Here is a 26,628-nt window from a genome sequence, read left to right as displayed (position 1 = left end):
TCCACCGTGATCCATTTTATCAGTGTCACTTGTGCAGATGTTGTGCAGATCCCCCTAAACTCACACTCTCACAGTGACCACTCCAAAACACCAGCTATTTTTAGACCTGACATGTCCAGAGCTCGCAATTTAAACACAGCTTGGAAGGGGAGTAATTCATAACTTTTAACTTTCCATTGAGCGTAACATCTAGCTGGTCTGGAGCCATAAATTTACATATGACGAACAAAGCCAAAGCCGTGTGGATGACAGGAAGCATCTAGGTCATGTAGATGCTTTTTTTTCTGGATTCCTGGACATCTAGTAAGCTTCGGTAACAGCATGACGTGGAGCGTTTTATTCATTATTGCACTACCGAGGTATTATCAGGGAAACACTTTGGCTCTGACGAAGTAGACGGACATATGGGCTGGGATATGGGTGTTATTGTGAGTTTGTGAACCGTTATGAGTACCCTCATGACAGAATGTAATAGGTTGACGTCTATAACTGGAGCTCCACTCATGCTGTAATCGTAATCCAACTGACATGCTTCACCAGCTTTACTCCAGTTTTACTCTGTTCGATATTCAGACACACGCAATGTTAAATAACTGCAGCGCTGAGGCAACACTCGGGGTGTTCAGTGAAATCGTGTGAAAAGCTAAATACAGCATTCTGGGGTTCAAGCACCCTGACCAAGTCTTCAAACAACTCCTAAAGCTTCCCTAAAGAGCCTTTGAGCATTTCTCATTAATGAGCTATTTACAAATCTTCTAAAAAAATAAAAAAATGTAAAAATCACATCTGGACAGTGTTAACTCACGGCCAAACCCCCTGCTGCTCTGTTGAAATGGGAAGCTAGGAGCAAGTGTATATGATAACAGCAAACATTACTGTGCTTGTTCTAATATGATATCGTTTCTATAGTAACAGCTCGTTTACGTGGCAAACGCCCCACATAAGCAGATTTTAAAAAACATGTCATCTCTGATGTGGTGTAGTTTTCTGTGTCTCCAGGGTCTCCAGTGTTAGAACTAAAGCTGCAGATTTAAGGACAGAAGGAGTTTATGCTTTGCGGTTTCTCGGTCACATGACAAGCTGCGTTTTGGATTTTTTTTCTTATTAACTTTGAGAGCGAGAGAGAGAGAGAAAGAGAGAGAGAGAGAAAGAAGAGAGAAAAGAGAGAATGCTGGTGAGGCAACGGCCGTTTATAGCTGCTATAACGTAAGCGATAACAGGAACTAACCTGTTTGGCCGACATTCCACAACATTAAATGCAACTGTAAACGGATAAAACTTACGACGTATCATTTGCTAATGAATGAAATGTAATCACTGATGAATTGTTGTATAAGAGTATAATAAAACAGTTCAGGACATGCTGTAATAAGAAAATAATCAGCTTCTGGTTGGTAACAGTGACTCCATCTCATCACACCAGCCTGTATGGCGTGTACGGCGTAGGGAATGAGACACTTTAGGACGGGCTGTTACGGGAAAATAATCAGCATAATAATTCAGTCATACTGTCACAAGCTGGAGTTCAGCACTAAAAGCGGTACTTTATTAAAGTAAAGTGATGTAAGGACCCGGTCACTCCTTTACACAGGAATGGTGAGAAATATCACACGTCCCAAAAAACAGAAACACAAAGTTCAAACACACGATTATACAGAACAGAGGATTCAAATCCAGCGGGGATCTATGCCTAACTGCTAAGCATGCTGGGAAGGATGCAAATTAGATCGAACCCCTAGTTTGACTCTAGGGACACTAGAATATTATTACCAATGAGTAACACATGATGCCGGTCCTCGGGTGGTGTGAAACGGCATGGACATGAAGTGGAGAGTGTTATCTGCTGTCTGTTATTACGCTTATCTCACAGCGATTCGCCAACGACTACAACGTTGAATTTATTCATGAATGACACGTCACACTTTTTAACAGTTTATAGTATGTTCTAGAATTCCTGCGAGACAAGTCAGTTCCTGTTCTTACTTACATTATAGCAGTGATAAAAAGTAGTTCTCATGCTTATCTCCCCTCTCTCCATAGAAATGGTAACGTATCAGAACAAGTGAGTTAATATAAACACTAAAAAAATAATGCACACCTTCTGACCAATCAGATTTGAGAATTCAACTGTGCTGTGGTATAAAAGATATTCTTATTATTACAGTATTAAAGTCTTCCTGCTGACGAGCAGAAAACAAAACTAGGCAATTTAACACCGATCACAGGTGACAGGTTTCTGCAAGAAAGATGTTTATTTGACATTTTTAAAATTTGTCTCAAGTTGGCTTCATGTCTGAGTGCTGAAATAAGATAACGTCAGTATTAAGCAAACTAACCAGAGGCGTTTCGGAGCGTTCCAAGCCCACATTAATTCGACTCTACAGCCTTAAAAAATCACTAATTATGTCATAAAACTGTAGCTCTGTTTGACTTGCTCTGCACGAAACATTCATTGCTGCTTGTAATTGAAGAACTCTTCACAACCGGATCAAACACGTCACTGAGCGAGCGCTTGAACGTACCCCGGCCCGGGCATGTTAGAATTCAAGCCACATCCTGTTTGATTGAGCAACACTTTACTCATTACAATCTATTGCAGTTCATCATGACTCACAGCTAGAGGAACTCGACACGACCTGGTTCTTCAAAACTTTATATTCACATTCACTCATGTTGCCGAAATCCCACACAGTTATAAGTGTGTAAGCGTATTAGTCATCGTAAATACGCTCTTCTTCATATTTCTGAAGAACTGACTAATAATGCAGTAGTGCCTGATTCCTAGGCACTGGAATTATGCCCAAAACGGAAGACCTTGACGATGTACGTATTTGGGGTATATATTAGTTTGCATCAGCTCAGAGTATTAATAAAAAGAGGGCGGGGTTACAGTGAACACATTATCAAGCCACGTGGCTGGACGTTCTGTCCTGCTATAAGACGTGAGAGTAACGAAAGCTCGTTGCGTCTTCTTGCACATCGCATGACTGTTTATCAGTCCATCGTCCCAACACCACGTCCACCCACAGATCTGATCTCTCTCCGTCCCAGAGGAGCTGCCCAGTTCTAACCAGAAATGCTCGTAAAGGGTTTTTTAGCCACTTTTAATCTTTATACATCATATACTGTGCAAAAAATGATTCAGTCAAATAACATGTTATTATATGCTGTATATATGCACACATAGAGCAATTATTCTACACTGATGTTCATGAAAGGTCAGCGGAGGTATCCGTACGATTCCGTATTTAACCAAACAAGTCCCTTAGTTTATTCGTTTTTGATTGGCTACTAGGTGTAATGGCGAGATTCAGGATTAACCGATCAGAATCATGGATTTTTTACATTTCTGTTTGAAAGCCTGATACGCAGGTGACGGCCTGTAACGTGTCGGAGGTTTTCTGCAGGAGGAGGAAAAAGCGGTGTATACGGTTTCATAAGATAAAACTGTTTCCATTTTCCAAAATGACTGGCATCTTATTTAACCCTTTTCAGTGGAACTGCCATAAAGGTATTTTTATGAAGACCCTATTAATATAGCGAGATTGTTTGGCAGTACGTTGTGTCTTAACACATGATTAACAGATTTTTGTCCTCATTGGTGCTACTGCTGTACTACTGACATCCACCCAAAACACGTCGAACACGCTCCCAACACGCTCCCTACACGCTCCCAACACGCTCCCAACACGCTCCCTACACATTCCCTACATGCTCCCTACACGCTCCCAACACGCTCCCATGTTAATCAACATAGTCTATCTAGAGACGAAAAAAACGCCCACTCTCACTCCCACTCTCACACTCTCACTCCCACTCCCACTCTCACACTTTCACTCCCACTCTCACGTTCACTCCCACTCCCACTCTCACTCCCACTCTCACACTCTCACTCCCACTCCCACTCTCACACTTTCACTCCCACTCTCACGTTCACTCCCACTCCCACTCTCACTCCCACTCTCACTCTCACACTCACACTCCCACTCCCACTCTCACGCTCACTCCCACTTTCACGCTCACTCCCACTACCACTCTCACACACACTCTCACTCCCACTCTCACTCTCACACTCCCACTCCCACTCTCACGCTCACTCCCACTCTCACTCTCACGCTCACTCCCACTCTCACACTCCCACTCTCACGCTCACTCCCACTACCACTCTCACTCACACTCTCACTCTCCCACTCTCACTCTCATGCTCACTCCCACTCTCACAATCCCACTCTCACTCTCACACTCCCACTCTCACTCTCACACTCCCACTCTCACGCTCACTCCCACTCCCACTACCACTCTCACTCCCACTCCCACTCTCACACTCCCACTCTCACTCTCACGCTCACTCCCACTCTCACAATCCCACTCTCACTCTCACACTCCCACTCTCACTCTCACACTCCCACTCTCACGCTCACTCCCACTCCCACTACCACTCTCACTCCCACTCCCACTCTCACACTCCCACTCCCACACCCACTCCCAGTCTGGATGAGATTAAAAAGACAGAAAAACAACTGAAAAGCTGTTAACTCTCATAAGTAGTTAAAACTCACTATACAAAGGGGGTCTAAAGGCATTTTGGACCGAAGTCCATCAATAAATGTTTAAAAAACAAATCGGTTACGCTGAAAATAAACGGATGAGAAACATGAGAAAGTCTCACCAAAGCTCTGTATTTGGAGTCTTATTCAACTTTACGTCAATGGAACAATACAGTTAAACGTAGTTCCAGTTACTGTGCACATTCCTGAAGGTTTTGCGGTATTCTTACGTCATCAGAGCCAGACCAGTCTGGAAAATCCAACAAAATAGCAAATGAATTCAATTAAAATGGTTTATAAATTAATCAGACAGGATAAATCACACCGGATTTAAAGCTACAAACGGGAACACCACAGCAACGGGGGCGAGCTGGCATTTGACCGGCACTTCAGGCAATAACTGACATGTCTGATTTGGTTGAAAATCCAATCAAAACTTCTAGTTCAGCTGTGGGGGAGTCAGCGGGGGGCGGGGCGGGCGGGGGGGGGGGTGTCATTTCTCCACAAGGGAACCATGCTTTGGTGCGCACTTGGATCAATATCGCTAATGTTTCAGTATTTTAGGTGTCATATGCACATATTCCGCATTCTGAATCGATTATAGGAACATTTCTCAAGTAATATTTTTCAAATAAATTAAGTAAGGCTTGCTACAAAAAATGTTTAGCGAAAGAGACAGTGAAAAACAGCCTACAGTGAAACATAACGAAAATGAAAATGAGTCTTTATTGGTCATGTATACATTACAGCACATACCACAGCATGTTAGGAGGTTGGGGTCAGAGTGCAGGGTCAGCCATGGCACAGCGCCCCTGGAGCAGAGAGGGTTAAGGGCCTTGCTCAAAGGCCCAATAATGGCAGTGCTGGGGTCTGAACCCCCAACCTTCCAATCAGTAACCCAGAGCCTTAACCACCAAGCCTCCACTGCTGAAGATGTCAAGAAGCCGTCATGAAGACGTCTTCGATTTTTAATCAATTAGTGCTACCTAAATGCAAAATGAAGCGTGTGGGGTCGAAACTAACTACTCTGACCTTCATTAAAAGGTGTGTTGTGCGCTGTTATCGTATTATAATCAGACCCTGGCTCCAAATAATGCTAAAATCAATATAAATAGTCTGTTAGTCTGTATGTTTTCATAGACAAATGACAGATGTACCTCTTCAAACAGATGAAAAATTTGCCCCACCATTTTTAGACTAGTGGTACCACCCCTGGCTTCAAACTTATGTTACTAAAAATTCATGGAAACTGTTTATTGAAGGATTTCGACGGTTACGCTTAGTGAGAAACAGGTTTGCCTTTAACTGTGCCAAGAGACAAACTTTGGCGAAAACTTTGAACCATCTCTGCCCAACTCTGCACCGAGTAAACCCCAACCCTCTGCGTTAACAAAGAGAGATGGAGACGGAACTGCCGCTGCTGCAACGTGATTATTTACATTGCGGATATGCTGTAATTGACTTTAATGAAGCAGGAGGGATTTCTGGCTGACGGTCTAGGTTGTTCAACCCCATTCAGCTCATCACGGGATGCAGTGATGTAAGAGATAAAGGGAAGGAGTGATGAAGGGAGCGATAGAGGACACAGTGGTAGGCAGGGACGTCATGAGGGCATGCGGTCATTACCAGAGAGTGCAGTGGGCTACGTGTGGGACTGCAGGAAGGCTGTCCTGACCCCTTGGACACACGTTTACACACATACACGTGCAAGGAGTTTCATGATTATATCCTAAATATGAAATGCAACAGAAATGATTCAGCCAAACAACCAAAATGATATGATAAAGTATTTGCTACATCCCTGCACAAGCACCTATTCAATTAAAGTGAAGCCAAGTCTGGATGGGTTTCTGGAAAAGCAGAATATCTAAGTCATGAAGAAGAACCGTTGGTCCAACTAATAGCGTAAGATTGCATTTTAACAGTGCTCAGCTATGAGTTATCGAACTCAGCTCACAACTTACCAAAGAGAAATCTTTTGGGGGGTTTTTCCCATCAATAAAAACAGAAGATGAATCTGGAATGATTGACAGTCACATAAGGGTTTCAAACTCTCTGATATTAACTGACACCCTCTGGAAGCCCCGCCCCTTTCATCTTGTCTCACGTTAGTAATCTCTCGCCTCGATTTTCCCGCTTGAAAGATGCGGCGTCCCTGCTTTCTGTTCCCGATAAACGCAGAGTTTGTTCTTGTGAAATAAATTCTAGCAGTGTGTGTTCGACTTAGCTAACATCAGACAAGTATATACAGAATGTCAGATAAAGATTTTTATTAGGGATTTCTCAGTGTGCATATGGGGTTTTACAGGAACCAGCAGGCACTCGCAGAAACATGACAAAAATGTACTGCTGACTTTTCCCATTCGCTTCATATAGCGCTATATCACACGGCGTTCCTCAAGGCTCAATTCTGGGTCCACTGTTGTTCAATCACTATACGCTCTATTCTATAACCAACAGTATAACATACACTATGATCAATATGCTGATCACACACAGCTCTGTTTGTCCCTGAAACTCGATGCGCAAAACTAAATTAGCGACTCATTGGGCTGCATCGACATGTCTATGTCTCAGAACCGGACACAGAGATTCTTCGAATTGGAAATGAACGTTTATGTTTTAGTCCCCATAAGAACAATCTACAGCGTAAACAGGAAACACACTGCAAATCTGACTGTTTCTACAGAATTCCAAGTACTACAAACCAAAGACCGAGGAGAAGTGAAAAAGGCTGAACCAGTGGAAAAAACCCAGCATTCATACAAGACAAGGGCTGGGCGATATTATGATATAATAACGATATCGTGATGATAAAAATAAACGTCAAAATACACTTTCCTGAGATATCGTGATATATATATGTTTTTGATGACATTTTTAAGTTTTCTTTTTAAAATGATAGCATTGTATCCTTTAAACTGTAAAATGTTAAGTATGTTTACATAGTTTTATTTTCTCTTTTTTTCAGTGTTAAATATTTTTTATTTACATTTAAATAAAAATGTAATGAGACATTTTGGTCGGCATTAAATAAAGTATTATCAAACTGTCTTTTTTTTTAATGCAACACTACTGCGTTGCTGGCAGTTTGTTTTCAAACCTATATATAGCTGCATATCGTGTCTATTGTGCAGAAATGCCTTTGAGAACCGCGGTGTGATATTTTTTGTCGTATCGCCCCAGCACTAATTCATACTAACACGTAAGAAACAAGCACTAGAGTATACAAATATAACCTTTAAGCTTAACATGGTATTAAACAGGACTATTGGGGTGGGATCCTCAAGGGTACATCTTCTGTATCTTTACTCTCGTTTCACCGAGCTCAATGAATGTATCATATCGTTAAAACTCATTTAAAATGTTGTCATGGCGCTTAAAGACCACTGTTTTACAGTCATGGTTTCTGGACTTTCGTCCTGAGGACTAACTACTCTGAAGAGTCCGATATTTTGACCAATGACACGCTTGATTTACATACTTTTAAGAGTACCACTCCAGTGACAAACAAGGTACTGTTTAATACTCTGTGAGTGCCCATTAACTTCAGTACTGCTGTCAAAACAATGACCTTGGCCACCATTAGCCAGGATTTAGCAAGCAACTGATAGGCTAAGCAGTGACCAGACATCCAAACTTCAACAGTATGGACTCTGTGTTAATAAATGAAGCTTGACATCAGCCAGCCACCAGGGGGAGCTCTTCCTGCATAAAGATGATTGACTGAAATTTCCCAACAGGCTATTCAGATGAGCTCGCGGTCCTAGGACCAGAGGTGGAGAAAGTACTGAGACTGAATACTGAAGTGAAAGTATAGATAATATATCAATATCTTACTCTGTTAAAAGTGGAAGTATCCAGTGCAAAACGGTTACTCTAGTGAAAGTAAAAAAAACCTCAAGTATTAATAACGTGAATTAAGAATGCAAAAGTTTTTGATTGATGAATTATTGATGTGATGTTTTGAAGTGAAAAGTAATTTTTATTACTGTTAGTAGATGATTTTTGTTCTATAGGCATCATTTTGCCTGAAAACATCATATAATCTCTGTAAGTTTGCAATATTTACCATTTGCTAGAATTTCACTCACTGCCTAGCCAGATAATTTTAGCTTCTGGAATTGATGTTAGTCTAACCTAGTATTAGCAACGAAAACACGCCAATACAGCTAGTTATTGTTAGCAAATGATCAAAAGAGGATTTTTCAAATTAGATAGAGTTCATGATTTCTAGGGAAGCGAAGGAGATGCTGAGTCTTTGTTTACTCCAGCGCATCTACTTTGGTTGTAGATTAACCTTCGGTGATCCACACATTACCGCCACCATGTCAGTACGTTCTGGTGAACTTTAAATGCAATGATTAGCTCTGGGTATTTTACATTGAGTCTGAGTCAAAATGAAAACAGTGGGTGCCTGAGTAGGCTCCAGATTTCTTAGCCATGTGGCACAAACCTGGGAATTTCTGGTTTTGATTCATCCTAGTTAAACTCCAGAGAAAAACATCAGCCAAGAAAATCAAATAATAGTACAAAAACAGGAAAGGCTGCTGAATCAGGAGAATTACACCTACCTCAGTTAACACTGCACTGAAGATAACACTGGATTAGGTTTTGGAATTCTGTACAAAAAAACAAACAAAAAAAACAGATTATGTCTGAAGTACAGAGGAGAACTACTAACTCCTTTACACAACCATCAACACCAACAACAACATCCCCACCAACACCAACAACAACACCACTGCCAACATCAACACCAACACCGCCACCAACACCACTGACATCGCCACCACCAATAACAACACCACCATCAACACCAACAACACCATCACCACCAACAACACCACTGCCAACATCAACACCAACACCGCCACCAACATTACTGCCAACATCAACACCAACACTGCCACCAACAACACTGCCAACATCAACACCAACAACAACACCGCCATCAACACCAACAACACCATCACCACCAACAACAACATCCCCACCAACATTAACAACATCATCACCACCAACACCACTGCCAACATCAACACCACCACCAACACCACTGCCAACATCAACACCAACAACACCACCACCATCACCACCAACAACACCACTGTCAACATCAACACCAACAACAACACCATCACCACCACCACCATCACCACCAACAACAACACCATCACCAACACCACTGCCAACATCAACACCAACAACAACACAATTACCACCACCACCAACAACACCGCCACCAACACCACCAACACCACCATCAACACCAACAACAAGACCATCACCACCATCACCACCAAAAACACCACCACCAACATCAACAACAAAACCATCACCGCCACCAACAAAAACACTGCCAACACCAACAACACCATCACCACCAAGACCACCACCAACAACAACAAAAACACTGCCAACATCAACAACACCTCCACTACCACCAACAACACCAACATTGCCAACAACACGAACATAAGCAACACCAGTACTAACAACATCACTACCAACAACACCAAACACCACTACCAACAACAACACCCACAACACCATCACAACCACCACCAACAATAACACCCACAATAACATGATCACCACCACCATCACCAATAATAATCATGATGATAATATTATTTTTTATTTATAAAATGAAACTGATCATATTGAAAATGTAATTTTTTTTCTGTTTTTTTCTTTTTTAACAATTCTATGAATGCATTTAATTGCACCAAAGGGCACTTAAGCAAACAAACAAACAAACAAACAAACAAACAAACATTCTTATTCTTATAACAGTAAAAGTGTGTTTACGGGGCTGTAGGCATGTAGTAAAGTAGCTAAAGGTATAAGGAGATTTGGGCATGGATTTATCTACACCACAGATGTTAGGTGTTGATATTACCCTCGTAGCTTCAGTGCAGAATTAAAAAGAAAATCCCAGACATGACTTCCACAAATAGGAGGCACACGTTGTACGTACAGAATGTTTCATTGAACCTTTTTTGACACTGCAGTCTTGTGCAATGGCGTAAAAACAATACCGTAATGACCCCCGGTGGAATTCTGGAGAACTGACTGTACCCTGACACCCAGTGAGACTCTGCTGCAGTGGTGAAAACAGTCAACACACATAATAATATAGTGTGATTAACGTGGTTAAATACCATCAGACAAAGTTTAATGTTTAAACTGAACACACGGTGTTGTTTATTTTAGACAGATATTCGTAGATAAAAAGGAATTTTTCCTCTGGGGACATTTCTGTCAGAATCTGTGGGAAACATGATTAGAAACAGCTTTAAGGGAATCGTGCAACATGGCTCGACGTATTCTTCAACCTTTATATGGTTTTCAGTCTGGATGAAGGGGGGAAAAAGGGGGCCTTGTAACCCCTGAGAAGATCCATCAAAGGCATGATGGCGCACGGACCGAACAGTCCTACAGGGAAGTCTTAAAAACACTCCCAGTTGCTAACACGAGCGTTGCTAACACTTTCACTGAAGCAAAAACATGTGGTTTATGTTATAAAAGCCATGTTTATAAGGTTACACCGGATGTATACACACTCTCAACTCACAATTCAACATACTTCAAAACATCAGCAGCAGCACCGGCAGCATGTGTTCAAAACAAACATTTATGGGATACACAAATATGGCGTTTAATTTATTCATGAATATCATCCCTTTAAGGTGCAAGGAAAAACACATTTCCACACGAAGGACATCGGAGGAGACGCAGCTTAATCGCTACTTAAAACGTAGCTTAATGCTGCGATGTTCAAACACTTACATCAGTTTATTCATTTGACAAATCGCAACTTTGTCTCCATCCCACACACACATTACACATTTCATAACCTCGATTTACTGTCTCGTGGCCAAGCTTGTAGCCTCATACTCGAAAAGACTCGGTGCCAAAAGGTGATTCAACAAAGTATTGAGCAAAGGCTGTGAATACTTATGTACATGTGCTTTTTTTTGTTCTTTATTTTGAATAAATCTGCAAAGATTTCAAACAAACTTCTTTCACGTTGTCATTATGGGGTATTGTTTTAGAATTTTGAGGAAAATAATGAATTTAATCCATTTTGGAATAAGGCTGTAACATCACAAAATGTGCGCTGTGAATACTTTCCGGATGCACTGTATATACATATATATATATATATATATATATATATATATATATTTAACAAAAATCCACACACACATTTAAAATATTTTTAGATACAGTTCCGCAGATGTGCTGTAATTGTTGAGAAACGCACGTCTCGACACTGTTCAAAATGGTATTTTTCTTCTACTCAAGAAAAATCTGGCATCTTCGGAGGCTTGAAAAACATGCAGGCGATTTTAATAATCTGAATGAGGAGCTCAGAAACTCTAAGTGCGCGCGTAACCCGACTCTGAATACAAGAAACTTTCCCCACGTAAACATGAACATAAATTTTGAGCTTAAATCGTCTATGCCCAGTCGTCAGTAGTTGGGTTTATGACTCATGGTTCATTGCCCCCTAGTGGAAAAACAAAGATTTATTTTAAGCTTAACATGGTATTAAACAGGACTATTGGGGTGGGATCCTCAAGGGTACATCTTCTGTATCTTTACTCTCGTTTCACCGAGCTCAATGAATGTATCATATCGTTAAAACTCATTTAAAATGTTGTCATGGCGCTTAAAGACCACTGTTTTACAGTCATGGTTTCTGGACTTTCGTCCTGAGGACTAACTACTCTGAAGAGTCCGATATTTTGACCAATGACACGCTTGATTTACATACTTTTAAGAGTACCACTCCAGTGACAAACAAGGTACTGTTTAATACTCTGTGAGTGCCCATTAACTTCAGTACTGCTGTCAAAACAATGACCTTGGCCACCATTAGCCAGGATTTAGCAAGCAACTGATAGGCTAAGCAGTGACCAGACATCCAAACTTCAACAGTATGGACTCTGTGTTAATAAATGAAGCTTGACATCAGCCAGCCACCAGGGGGAGCTCTTCCTGCATAAAGATGATTGACTGAAATTTCCCAACAGGCTATTCAGATGAGCTCGCGGTCCTAGGACCAGAGGTGGAGAAAGTACTGAGACTGAATACTGAAGTGAAAGTATAGATAATATGTCAATATCTTACTCTGTTAAAAGTGGAAGTATCCAGTGCAAAACGGTTACTCTAGTGAAAGTAAAAAAAACCTCAAGTATTAATAACGTGAATTAAGAATGCAAAAGTTTTTGATTGATGAATTATTGATGTGATGTTTTGAAGTGAAAAGTAATTTTTATTACTGTTAGTAGATGATTTTTGTTCTATAGGCATCATTTTGCCTGAAAACATCATATAATCTCTGTAAGTTTGCAATATTTACCATTTGCTAGAATTTCACTCACTGCCTAGCCAGATAATTTTAGCTTCTGGAATTGATGTTAGTCTAACCTAGTATTAGCAACGAAAACACGCCAATACAGCTAGTTATTGTTAGCAAATGATCAAAAGAGGATTTTTCAAATTAGATAGAGTTCATGATTTCTAGGGAAGCGAAGGAGATGCTGAGTCTTTGTTTACTCCAGCGCATCTACTTTGGTTGTAGATTAACCTTCGGTGATCCACACATTACCGCCACCATGTCAGTACGTTCTGGTGAACTTTAAATGCAATGATTAGCTCTGGGTATTTTACATTGAGTCTGAGTCAAAATGAAAACAGTGGGTGCCTGAGTAGGCTCCAGATTTCTTAGCCATGTGGCACAAACCTGGGAATTTCTGGTTTTGATTCATCCTAGTTAAACTCCAGAGAAAAACATCAGCCAAGAAAATCAAATAATAGTACAAAAACAGGAAAGGCTGCTGAATCAGGAGAATTACACCTACCTCAGTTAACACTGCACTGAAGATAACACTGGATTAGGTTTTGGAATTCTGTACAAAAAAACAAACAAAAAAAACAGATTATGTCTGAAGTACAGAGGAGAACTACTAACTCCTTTACACAACCATCAACACCAACAACAACATCCCCACCAACACCAACAACAACACCACTGCCAACATCAACACCAACACCGCCACCAACACCACTGACATCGCCACCACCAATAACAACACCACCATCAACACCAACAACACCATCACCACCAACAACACCACTGCCAACATCAACACCAACACCGCCACCAACATTACTGCCAACATCAACACCAACACTGCCACCAACAACACTGCCAACATCAACACCAACAACAACACCGCCATCAACACCAACAACAACATCCCCACCAACAACAACATCCCCACCAACATTAACAACATCATCACCACCAACACCACTGCCAACATCAACACCACCACCAACACCACTGCCAACATCAACACCAACAACACCACCACCATCACCACCAACAACACCACTGTCAACATCAACACCAACAACAACACCATCACCACCACCACCATCACCACCAACAACAACACCATCACCAACACCACTGCCAACATCAACACCAACAACAACACAATTACCACCACCACCAACAACACCGCCACCAACACCACCAACACCACCATCAACACCAACAACAAGACCATCACCACCATCACCACCAAAAACACCACCACCAACATCAACAACAAAACCATCACCGCCACCAACAAAAACACTGCCAACACCAACAACACCATCACCACCAAGACCACCACCAACAACAACAAAAACACTGCCAACATCAACAACACCTCCACTACCACCAACAACACCAACATTGCCAACAACACGAACATAAGCAACACCAGTACTAACAACATCACTACCAACAACACCAAACACCACTACCAACAACAACACCCACAACACCATCACAACCACCACCAACAATAACACCCACAATAACATGATCACCACCACCATCACCAATAATAATCATGATGATAATATTATTTTTTATTTATAAAATGAAACTGATCATATTGAAAATGTAATTTTTTTTCTGTTTTTTTTTTTTTTAACAATTCTATGAATGCATTTAATTGCACCAAAGGGCACTTAAGCAAACAAACAAACAAACAAACAAACAAACAAACATTCTTATTCTTATAACAGTAAAAGTGTGTTTACGGGGCTGTAGGCATGTAGTAAAGTAGCTAAAGGTATAAGGAGATTTGGGCATGGATTTATCTACACCACAGATGTTAGGTGTTGATATTACCCTCGTAGCTTCAGTGCAGAATTAAAAAGAAAATCCCAGACATGACTTCCACAAACAGGAGGCACACGTTGTACGTACAGAATGTTTCATTGAACCTTTTTTGACACTGCAGTCTTGTGCAATGACGTAAAAACAATACCGTAATGACCCCCGGTGGAATTCTGGAGAACTGACTGTACCCTGACCCCCAGTGAGACTCTGCTGCAGTGGTGAAAACAGTCAACACACATAATAATATAGTGTGATTAACGTGGTTAAATACCATCAGACAAAGTTTAATGTTTAAACTGAACACACGGTGTTGTTTATTTTAGACAGATATTCGTAGATAAAAAGGAATTTTTCCTCTGGGGACATTTCTGTCAGAATCTGTGGGAAACATGATTAGAAACAGCTTTAAGGGAATCGTGCAACATGGCTCGACGTATTCTTCAACCTTTATATGGTTTTCAGTCTGGATGAAGGGGGGAAAAAGGGGGCCTTGTAACCCCTGAGAAGATCCATCAAAGGCATGATGGCGCACGGACCGAACAGTCCTATTATACTACTTATACTATATATCCTATTATACTTCTTATACTATATATCCTATTATACTTCTTATATATCCTATTATACTTCTTATACTATATATCCTATTATACTTCTTATATATCCTATTATACTTCTTATACTATATATCCTATTATACTTCTTATACTATATATCCTATTATACTTCTTATACTATATATCCTATTATACTTCTTATACTATATATCCTATTATACTTCTTATATATCCTATTATACTTCTTATACTATATATCCTATTATACTTCTTATATATCCTATTATACTTCTTATACTATATATCCTATTATACTTCTTATACTATATATCCTATTATACTTCTTATATATCCTATTATACTTCTTATACTATATATCCTATTATACTTCTTATATATCCTATTATACTTCTTATACTATATATCCTATTATACTTCTTATATATCCTATTATACTTCTTATACTATATATCCTATTATACTTCTTATATATCCTATTATACTTCTTATACTATATATCCTATTATACTTCTTATACTATATATCCTATTATACTTCTTATATATCCTATTATACTTCTTATACTTATATATCCTATTATACTTCTTATACTTATATATCCTATTATACTTCTTTTATATCCTAGTATACTTCTTACAGTCATTTATTTTAATGACTTCTATAATAAATCAGTAATGTTCTTTTGTCTTCGGTGATATGCAAATGTAGAATGAATATGCAAAGTGACGTCATGAGTGAGTTTTTCAGCAGGAGTCTGAATATAATGATGGGGGGCAATCCGGAAACACCACACGCGCGCGCACACTCACTCTTAAAGTATCCTATAAAGGCACAGACGCTACAGAAATCGGTGCAGCTCCGTGCGCGAGAGGAACGAAAGGAGAACTCTCACTGATGCCACCAGAGGCCGTGCAGATCATCTGAGCTCTTAAGAACATGTTATACGGTGTCGTTTCTCCGACCGCGTGCGGCGCTCCGCTGCTGCAGCCCGTCTGGGACGAGATACGCGAGCGCTCGGGAGAGCGCGCGACGCCGCTGTGGAGCGCGTGCCTGGCCTTCTCAGTTCACGTCCTGCTCTCGGCGCTCTTCCTCGGGCTCGATGTGCTCGGCCCGCGCGTGCCGTGGATCAGTCGGTACAGGATCCACGGGAAGCCTGTCAGCCTGCGCCGTTGGTTTCGCTGCCTCGTGCGGATTTCGTGGAAGTACGCGCTGTGCATCTTGCCGGTGAGCGCGTGGATCGGGTACGCCGGATTCGCGCAGCACGAGCGCGCGGCTGCTGCTGCTGCGCCGTCGCTGCTCGTCGCGTGCTCGGAGTGTTTTTCATGCCTGCTCGTGTTCGACACCACCTTCTTCTTCATGCACTACACCGTGCACAGGTGAGACTTCCGCTTTCACACATCTGGGATCAATTCTTCTGAACATCAAACAAAAACAATTCTTTTGTTTGCAACAATTGATACGTTTAAAGTTAAGCTCGCGCCTTGCATGATGTACTTTGTATATACACAACTTAATTAAGTCAGTCAACATGACCGAGACGGAGGAAACATTACAACCTAAACCCCATCCTCTCTTTTTGTCACGTTAACCTCGTGAAGAACTTTTGGCTTCGACATTACTGAACTAGCCGCTATGTTCCGTTAGCCACTGACTGCCTGCACCTGTTACCCAGCATTAACATTCACCGAACACATGAAGAAACACGGCTCCAACCCATCCTCCTAATGCTAATTACTACAGCTTACCGTGTCCAAAACACTTGCTGAATGTAGTTAACCTTAACCCGCTCTGCATTACGTCATTGTTAACTCTCACAAAGGTAATGGGAATGTCTAACATTACCACGAGTTGTACACTACAGTAATGTTATTAACTCGCGGTTAGTGTTACTCGTCCCTACTGGTGACCGCATCCAGACAGCTAACACTAACTCAGAGCCTCAGAGATAAGATACAGACTCGGAGCCTCAGAGATAAAATGCAGACTCAGAGAATTATAGAATAGCCTCAGTCACAGCCAACATAAACACATGACGCTAATAGTGTAACACCAACACTGAGGAAGCAGTGCATGATGTTTACTTTTGAAGCGTGTTGAAATAGTAAGAACACAAAAAAAGTGTGTAGGATATTTCACTGTCAGTGAAAATGACCCAGCCACTAACCCAGTGGTTGGGTTACATAAAACTACCCAAAAAAAACTACCCCAGACTCAGAAAATAGCCCGATTAAATGACCCAAAAGCCTCAACCTAGCGGTTTTTTTTTTTTTTAAGAGTGTATATATTTTATAATAATATCATATTCCACCCCCAGGTGGCGTTACAAAAGTAATTAATTAATTAGCTCAGTTTGACATTTTAAATTGGTTCTTTTTTCGATCTTTTTTTTTTGCGCACATGCTCCATATAATTTTCCAGATGAAATATTTAACATCTAATGTTTTCTCTTCATAACAATAAGATAACATTCAGGAGATCATGACTTCTGAGGAGGAGGATAATTACATTCCTCAGATCTGAAACACGAGTACTGACTTGCAACTCGCAACCTTGACATTGTGTAGACGTGAAGCACGGTTCAGCTGTTACACAACATTAATAAATCCTGTTAATAAGCGTTCTTAAGTATTATTAAGAGTTAATAAGCGTTCTTAAGTATTATTAAGAGTTAATAAGCGTTATTAAGTGGGCATAATGCACTGGAGTTACTGTAACCACTCTGAAGTGGATTCTTTTCCTGAAAACCTGTGTGTTTTATTCCTCTTCTGGCACAGCAATGTACCAACACTTAACTTAAAAATATATATATATTTTTAAAGATTGCCACATCTTACTTTTTATCCAATTCTATAAATGCTTCGTTGATGATTTAGTACCAGTACTAACTAAGGTTTTTAATCACGCCCTTTCCAAAGAAGACCCACCAGCTACATGGTCTGAGGCCATTGTCTCAGTGATCCATAAAGAATGCAAAGACCTATTATCCTGTGAGGAGTATAGACCAATTAGCCTGTTATGTAACAATCAAGAAATACTAACAAGTATCCTGGCAGAAAGATTGCAAAAAATTATAGCAAAGTTGTTTAAGGCGGATCAGACAGGCTTTATCCCTGACAGACAGGGAGCCAACAACTTAAGGAGAACATTAAATATTAGAACATGTGCCAAGAAAAGTAAGAAAAATTCCATGTTAATTAGCTTTGATGCGCAGAAAGCATTCGATGCTGTAAATCGGAATTCCCGTATAAAACATTGGCTGCAATGGGCTTCCACCCAAAGTTTGTGGATTGGGTAAAGGTTATATACACAAACCCCAAGTCACGTGTAAGGGTGAATGGATGTTGCGCTGACTTTTTCCACCTCGAGAGTGGGTCCGCCAGGGTGATTGCCTCAGCCCTTTGCTGTTTGCCATAAATATTGAACCCTTAGCAGCACTAATAGGACAAAATGAGACTATCAAGGGTATAAAAGATGAGGGTCAAACAGAACACAAGATTTCACTCTACGCGGACGTCATCCTGACATATATTAGTGATCCAGCCTCCTCTATCCCTTCGCTAATCAGAAATTTAAAGGAATACGGAGAACTCTCGGGATATGAAATCAACCAATCGAAATCTGAAGCAATGATGCCGGTGGCGCGCTGGCCAGCACAACTAACGGGAAGATTTAACTTCCGTTGGTCTAATCAAGGTTTTAAATACCTAGGAATCTTCATAACCCCGGATACATCACAGCTATTTAAGGCTAACTGCGGGAAATTATTGGGTGAAATAAAAAAACTGACTTGGACGAGATGGGAATCACTCCCTTTATCTCTAATGGTCCGAGTGGAAACCATACGAATGAACGTATTGCCGAGGCTGCTCTTTCTGTTCCGATCCCTGCCCGTAGAGCTCCCCGTTACTACATTCAAAATCATTAATAAATGGCTATCCAAAGAGGAGAGGGACACAAAATAACAAACAGCCCCACTTGGAGGGAATTTGAATGGAAAGTCAAGATGAGATTTTTCAGAACTCTCCTTATTACCTTAAAATTTGAAGACGGATCAGATCCATGTTGGAGGGGCTGCGGCCTGGCGGGAGACCACACACACACACACTCATTCTGGGACTGTCCAAAATTAACAGAATATCGGCAAAGCATACAAAATGAAATTGAAAAATGTTTACATGTAGAAGTGCCTTTAGAACCATCTTCTTACTTATATTTATTTACTTCCGGAGGAGGTGGAGAGCAATAATACGATATTCTTACTGAGAGTCTTGCTCTTAATAGCTTAGAAGATGATTACGGTCTCCTGGCTGAAGCCGCAGCCCCCCACGATATCACGATGGAGGGAAAGGGTGAAGGATGTTTATTACATGGGATATATAACTGCAAAATTACAACTAAAAACAGAAATATTTTCAGTGAAATGGTCCCCGATCGTCTCATATTTTCTCATGTGACTTGCTGTAGGAGTCAGAGTCGATTTCCTTTGTTATCTAAATCTGAATGCCATCATGATGTTATTCACGCATTACTGTTGTTTATGCATCTTACCATTTTGACCCATGAGAGGGAAATATGTGTGGACACTGAGAGGATATTGGAGGCCATGGACTGCCCTGTAAGACATGTAGACCTGTGCTACATCGCTGAATGACTAACTGTACTCTACGGCTGCACTTGATAAAATGGAATAAAAAGAAGTTCCAATAAATAAATAAATAAAGGTTCCTATTATTATTATTATTATTATTATTATTATTGTTGTTCTTATTAACTTTTATTTTTAAGAAATAATTGTGTACTGCTTATTTTGTGTACAGTGATTTAAGAAGCTGCTTTTAAAGGTGCTCTATAAAATAAAGTTGTTTATTATTATTATTATTATTATTATTATTATTTAGAACCGAAAAGGGTTTTGTTTTCAGCCTGATGCCATAGGAGAACACTTTTAAGTTGCATAATGAACCTTTTTCTCTCAAGTTCAAGTTTAGAGAACCGTCTATTCACTGGTGCTTTAAAGAAACCAGAAATGGTTCTTCACAGCAATGGTTCTTCACAGCAGTACCACAAGGAACCATGTTATCATAAGTTCTCTTAAAAAAAAAAAACATCCTTAGTTAGTGCTTTAAGGAACCAAAGTAAGATTCCTAAGAGTGTTGCCTTCCAGGAGAACTTTATACAGTAGGGTTCACGTTAACGTGTTAAGGGATGACACCTTGAACCAATACAATGCTCTGAAGAAGCCATGATGAACCATAAAGAACTTTTTTTTTTTTTAAATCTCCAAAGTACCATACAGCTCAACTTGAGAACTCTATACAATGTGAAGAAGATTCTTTGTATAAAAAAAAAAACATTAAAAATAATCTGTATTTTTAAGAGTGTAGACTACTGTTAGATCTGCTGCTATAGAAATCAATCGACACCTTCTGACCAATCAGATTTGAGAATTGAACAGTGCTGTGGTATTATTCGTTGTAATCCCCCACCCATTCTGTTCCTCAGAAACCCCTGGCTCTTCAAGGTCTTCCATCAGTCTCATCACACGAACGTACACCCTTTCGCACTGGCGGCTCAGGACTCCAGCATCATCGAGCTCGTCTCTCAGCAGGTGTTGGCCATGTTCAGCACCGTGGTGGTGGGCTGCCATCCGGTCAGCAAAATCCTCTTCCATCTGCTCAACATCTGGCTGGCGGTGGAGGACCACTGTGGTTACGATTTCCCCTGGGCTCTCCACAGGATATTGCCCTGTTTCGGAGGAGCTCCTTTCCACCAGGCCCATCATCAGCACGTTACCGGGAACTATGCACCGTACTTCACACACTGGGACCTCATATTTGGTACGGCAATACACGCGTGAACGGATGTTTGTTTTGGAAGGAGCTGGAGATGTGGATATGGATTTTCTTTAAAAAACAACAACCTGCGAACGCTGACTTGCACTAAGATCATGTCCACGTGTCCAGGAGGTTACGTTTCATATTTTTTGGTCCATGACTGGGGGGAGATTATAACGCGCAGATTCGCGCTGAAATCATTTCATTGTTTCGTTTTAGTCAACTCCGCACCTGCGTACGTGCGTACAGATGTGTTCAACAGCACCACCTACTGGCCCGCTTGCTCGTACAAATCAGTTTTCAGTTCAAATCAGTTTTATTTGTATAGCGCAATTATTAACACTGGACATTGTCACAAAGCAGTTTTACAGAAATACATCAACCCAGGATTATTATTTATCCCTAACGAGCGAGCCAGAGGCGACTCGGTGAGGGAAAAACTCCCTGAGGCGATATGAGGAACCTTGAGAGGAACCCATCCTTATCTGGGTGACACCGGATAGTGCGATTATAAATAAATAAATAAATCCCTTCTATAAATGCGCTAATACTACATGGTTAAATAGTGCAGTTGTGTAGCCATGAAAATTCCTTACAGTTCGTACATGAAGTCTGTTTTGTTGAACTTCTCCACTGTGTAAAACCGTTTGAGCTCGAAAGCCATCTTCACTGTTTTTGAAGTCGTACCGTCCTCAGTAATCAGTGATGTTTAGGCGGCACCATGTGGGGTCATCCTCAGCAGCAGCGAGTGGTTTTCAGGTGATGATGACTCCAACCAGATGTAGGGGATCAGGATGGATCAGGCGGGTATCTTTATACATGTGGGCGGAGCCTGACTGTAACACCGCGATGTTTGGAATAAACGCTTTTTTGGGGGTGGGGGGGCGATCCTATCAAAGTACCCACCTCCTTTTGACTATTTTTTTCCTCTCCAGCCACTGTGCTGGAAACTGTGGAAACTGTGGACCTGGCAACCCCGGTGCTCCTTCGTGGGCCATTTCATTTTAACCGTCATTTCAGCCCGTGACACATCAGTCTGATTTAAAAAAATTTTATCTATTTTTGATTTTAAATGATTATATTTTTAAGTGAACGTGAACTAATCACAGAATGATGGACTCTTTTGGGGGGGAAATTCTTTCAGAAATGTAATTATGCTTCACGTCACTTCACGTGTGTTCTGTACAGGAAGTAACCCGAAGGATGTCGATTAAACCGACCTTTATAATGTCATCACTCTTATAATCACCTGTACTGATTCCTGCATTAATTAATCTACACGAGTTTTATATTGAAGAGACATTGTTTTATTACATACAGAACTGTGCAAAAGTCTTAGCCCCCTATTTCTTTTTTTTAATGCTAATTTCTTTGCATAAACATATCTTTGATGTTTATATGATGTCTTGTGCATTACTACATTATAAATAAAGAGCAATTTGTAGGTATACAAACATTATTTTTTCAACAACAACGAAAACAACAGGAGTAACACTGTTACCAGGCCGAAGTGGATTGTTTTCCTGTCTGGAGAGTGTTATTCCGCTTATACCAAAGCGATTCACTAACAATTAGTGTTTAATTTATTAACGAACAACACATCACTCACGTAAACAGTTTATAGTTAAGATTTAACGTCCTGGAACATCCGAGACGCTCGTTGGTCCTCCTGTCATCACTTACATTATAGCAGCTATAAACACTCTTTCCTTCACCGGCGTCTCTTTATTTTCTTCTCTGACTCGAAGTTAATAGGACATCACAGTAAAAAAACGCAGCTTGTCATGTTACTGAGAAACCCCAAAAAAAGAGAAAAAAATCGTAAAACTCCTCTGTCCCGAAGATGTCGGAAAACGTACCATCTGACTGACACTGGAGACTCCTTCCATAAATGTTAAGCAAACATCAGGTATAGAAACGCTAACGCATCAGAACGAGCGCATTAATATACAATAGACCCGTCGTTTACGTTACAGGCGGAGCTACCGTCCGAGCCGTGCTGTTACGCGAAAATAAACGCACACGTTCTGACCAATCAGAGTCGAGAATTCAGATGCGCTGTAGCATAACACGTAATAAACCTCTTTTCAGACAGAAATAATGATAAAGGCCGTCGGGTTTCAAACCGAAGAAAGTGCGAGAGTCTCCAGAACTGTCCGATTCTCCAAAACACTTACCAGCTTACTACCCCAACCAGTTTCCTTACAAAACTGCATAAAAAAGCGTACCTGAGACAACGGATTTACCATCTTTAAAATAAAGAGTAAAGGATTGTTTACTGCTTTTTCTAGATGTTTGATTTCTGTTTTTACTTTATAGCATTTCTTTAAAATGTGCTTTTAACTATTACATACAACTCGTCCCCTCTGTCTCGAATGTAAATAATATCTGTGTTTATATGCACTGATGTCTGGATCAAGGCGTGACGTGTTCTTTTCTGTCTGACATTAACGCAAAATAATAATAAAACAGCAGGCTGTCCTGAAACTGTCATGTTTTTGTACAGTTATAGTTTGTATTGTTTTAAAGAGTACAAATATCTCAGGACGTACTTAAATCTTCAAATAAAAATAATTTTAAAAACACAACCTTAATGTATTTTGTATATAAGGATATCATTTAGTTGAAGTATCATGATGTGTGTGAAAGGCTTAAATCTGCCAGAGAAATCAATATTCACCCTTTCATGCATAAATTACTTGACATCCAGATTCTTTACATATTGTTTATTACTTAAAAATGAATGACATATATAAACTTGGACTTAAAAAATAGTTAAAAAAAAAATAAATATTGCTTATATCAAACAGTAAATGGATTGTCCATGTGTAGAAATACTGTTGGGGGGCGGGGGGCGGGGGGCGGGGAGTAAAAACCATATACTGAAATAAAAATAAAAAACATTCCAGTGTGCTGATGAATTATATGTAATGACGGACAGTTGCGTAAGTGTTCTCCGGAAGCCCCGCTCCTTCCCACATCTCTCGTTAGTAATTAGTTACTCGATTTTCCCCGTTTGAAAAACTTTCCGATGTGGCGTCCTCACTTCCTGTCACGGGAAATAGAGAATATTTTGAGTTTATTAATGTAAAAAACATCTCTGTGTATTTTCTTAAAATTTTGTTAAAAAACTTTGTAATTATATTTTCAAACAAGTATGTAGTTAATGTTATGTATGTCTTTTTTTTTTCTCTTCAAAATAGTCTAGTGTTGAATCAGACGTGTGTTAGCGGGAAGAGTAAATGAAGTTTACTCTGGAGAACCGTTCTCTTTAACACTCATCAGCTCTTTCTCAGCACTGTAGTGAGTCATGGCAGATCATTTAGAGCAGGAAATGCACAAACTCTGTGGGATAAAGAACCCCCTGGTCCAGTTCAGAAGGGCGGAACCTTATTATGTAAGTTTATTACGAACCTTTATTGTAGAATAAAAATAAATCTAGCACTCTAGAACTGCTATCCAGTGAAGCCCTGAGGAACCTTTAGGATCTGTTGGAGCGAGAAAAGAAAAAAAAGGTAAATGGTTCTATCTAACATTCTAATGAGTCTAGATTGTCTCTCTGGGAGAACCTTTCATGCAGAATCCTGCAAGAGATGATTTTCTTTGTAGAAAAGGTTATAGAAAAACTATTCTAAGTATAAAACCCTAATTTTTAAGTACCCCCCCCCCCCCGGTGAAACCCTCAAGTGTTCTATGTAGAACACTTAAACAGATGGTTTCCTTAGAGTTTCAAGTAGGCCTATTATAAGAATAAAATAAACTGCTTACTATTCAAAGAACCAACTTTGCAAACACGACTTGAGCGGAAGGTTTCACAGCGGTGAGTTTATATTTTGTATCTCGCTCACCTTTCAGATACGAGGTAAATGCCGACGCCCCGCCGGCGGTTCGCAAAACGATGCCCTGTACACAGCTTCTGTGTTATGAGGACGTAGGTACTCATGCGATATATCTTTGGAAAGCTAAGATTCTTGTGATTCGATTGTTATAAACCGTTTCAAGATACAATCACAACAGCAGGTACAATCAATGCCAGACCACCAACATACAAACAAACATTAAAAAAAACTGAAGCAACTTGGTTGAGCAGTCAGTAGCAGATACTTCATACTTACAGGTTCTGATTCGTGAGCGCTAGATTGTCCGAGCGCTAGACTGGGAATCGCCCAACAGTTCAGGAGTAGCCTTTGTTCGTAGCCTGCGTTGTATTCGCCCAGGTTCCAGCAAACATTCAGGTTGGACTGCTCAGGAACCGCCGATTCCTAATTTCGTCCGTTTTCGGAAGGCTAAACAAAGGGGGTTTTTTTTCGCACCGAAACACAGTATCAGTTACATTTAACTGATTTGGGTTTTTCTTTCATGACCATAGTGTGAATTTCTACTGGAATACCAGATGAGTTGTTTCACCGTGAAGTGAGACAGAGTGTGATCTCGGATGTTTAGAGTTAGTCCCATTTATTATTTTTTTTAATGAACTACATTACAGATTCTAAATAACCCCAGTTTAAAAAGACAGCAGATGTTTTGTATTTGATTAACGTTTCAGGATTTTTGTCGTTTCCGTTGCCAAAGAACTCTTAACCTTAACTCTTAACCCTTAAGTCCAGTTAAATTATTAAGTCCAGTGCAAAGTTATGGCACTGGTATCAGCAGACAGCGCTGTGGTGTGAAGTCGAATTCTCCAAGCCAGTAGATGTTTTGATGACTCTCGCTTTAGGTTGCTGGAGGTTTACTGAGATCATCAGCTTTTAGTATGGATTATAACATGCCATGAGCAGTTGAATAATATTTCATTTGTATCCTTCTGGAAAAGGCTCGTCTCCTCATCCCACCTATGAGCTTTGTTCTTTTTTAAGAAGGGTTTTTAAACATTTTATTTGTACTTCCATGGAGCTTCAGCTGTTCCACTGTAGCCTGTAGTTTCTTCTAATTTAAAGTTATGGCACTGGTATATGCTGGAAATGGGCTTTAGTCTGATAGTACTCATGAATCCAGTCCAGCAGGGGCGTTTACACTCTGTGGTTTGACAAGCTGTGGTTTGGTCTTGTTTTGTTTTGGTGGGTTTTTTTTTCCCGTCTTTGTATAAAGAGAGAGAGAAAAAAGAAAAGTTTGAGTTAACCGAGAACAGGATCGTACTCGTTTCGCCGTACTTTTGTTAAATGTAACTATAAATGCATAACAAATAAAATGTTACAATAAATAAATAAATAAAACACTCCACGTCGTGCGGTTATTGGAAAAGAATCGATTTCTGCTTCTTCGCACCACCTTGTCATTGATTATTTTCCGCTAACAGCGTGACACGGCGTGTTTTATGCCTTATACAAGAGCTGATTCTCCGGTGAGGTCAGCTGTGTGTGGAGGTGGATGAAGACGCTCAACATCTTGCATTACTTAGCATATTCACATGGAGTCATTCACAGAAGCATGCGTAGGCCCAGTGCCGGTTCTAGACATCTGGTGCGCCCTCA

The 26,628-nt window shown here is 40.3% G+C and overlaps 1 protein-coding gene across 1 annotated transcript; it reads left to right on the top strand.

The window, feature by feature from the left end:
• The first annotated feature begins 16,113 nt into the window (after positions 1–16,113).
• On the top strand, positions 16,114–22,554 carry ch25hl3 (cholesterol 25-hydroxylase like 3). Its single transcript, XM_053610503.1, has 2 exons — positions 16,114–16,699; positions 20,826–22,554. Exons 1-2 carry the CDS (start codon positions 16,260–16,262, stop codon positions 21,178–21,180), a joined length of 795 nt encoding a protein of 264 aa, XP_053466478.1. The 5' UTR covers positions 16,114–16,259; the 3' UTR covers positions 21,181–22,554.
• Positions 22,555–26,628: the final 4,074 nt, after the last annotated feature.

This window comes from Ictalurus furcatus, chromosome 22, assembly GCF_023375685.1.
Source record: "Ictalurus furcatus strain D&B chromosome 22, Billie_1.0, whole genome shotgun sequence".
NCBI lineage: Eukaryota > Metazoa > Chordata > Actinopteri > Siluriformes > Ictaluridae > Ictalurus > Ictalurus furcatus.
This window is presented reverse-complemented; position numbering and strand designations above follow the sequence as displayed.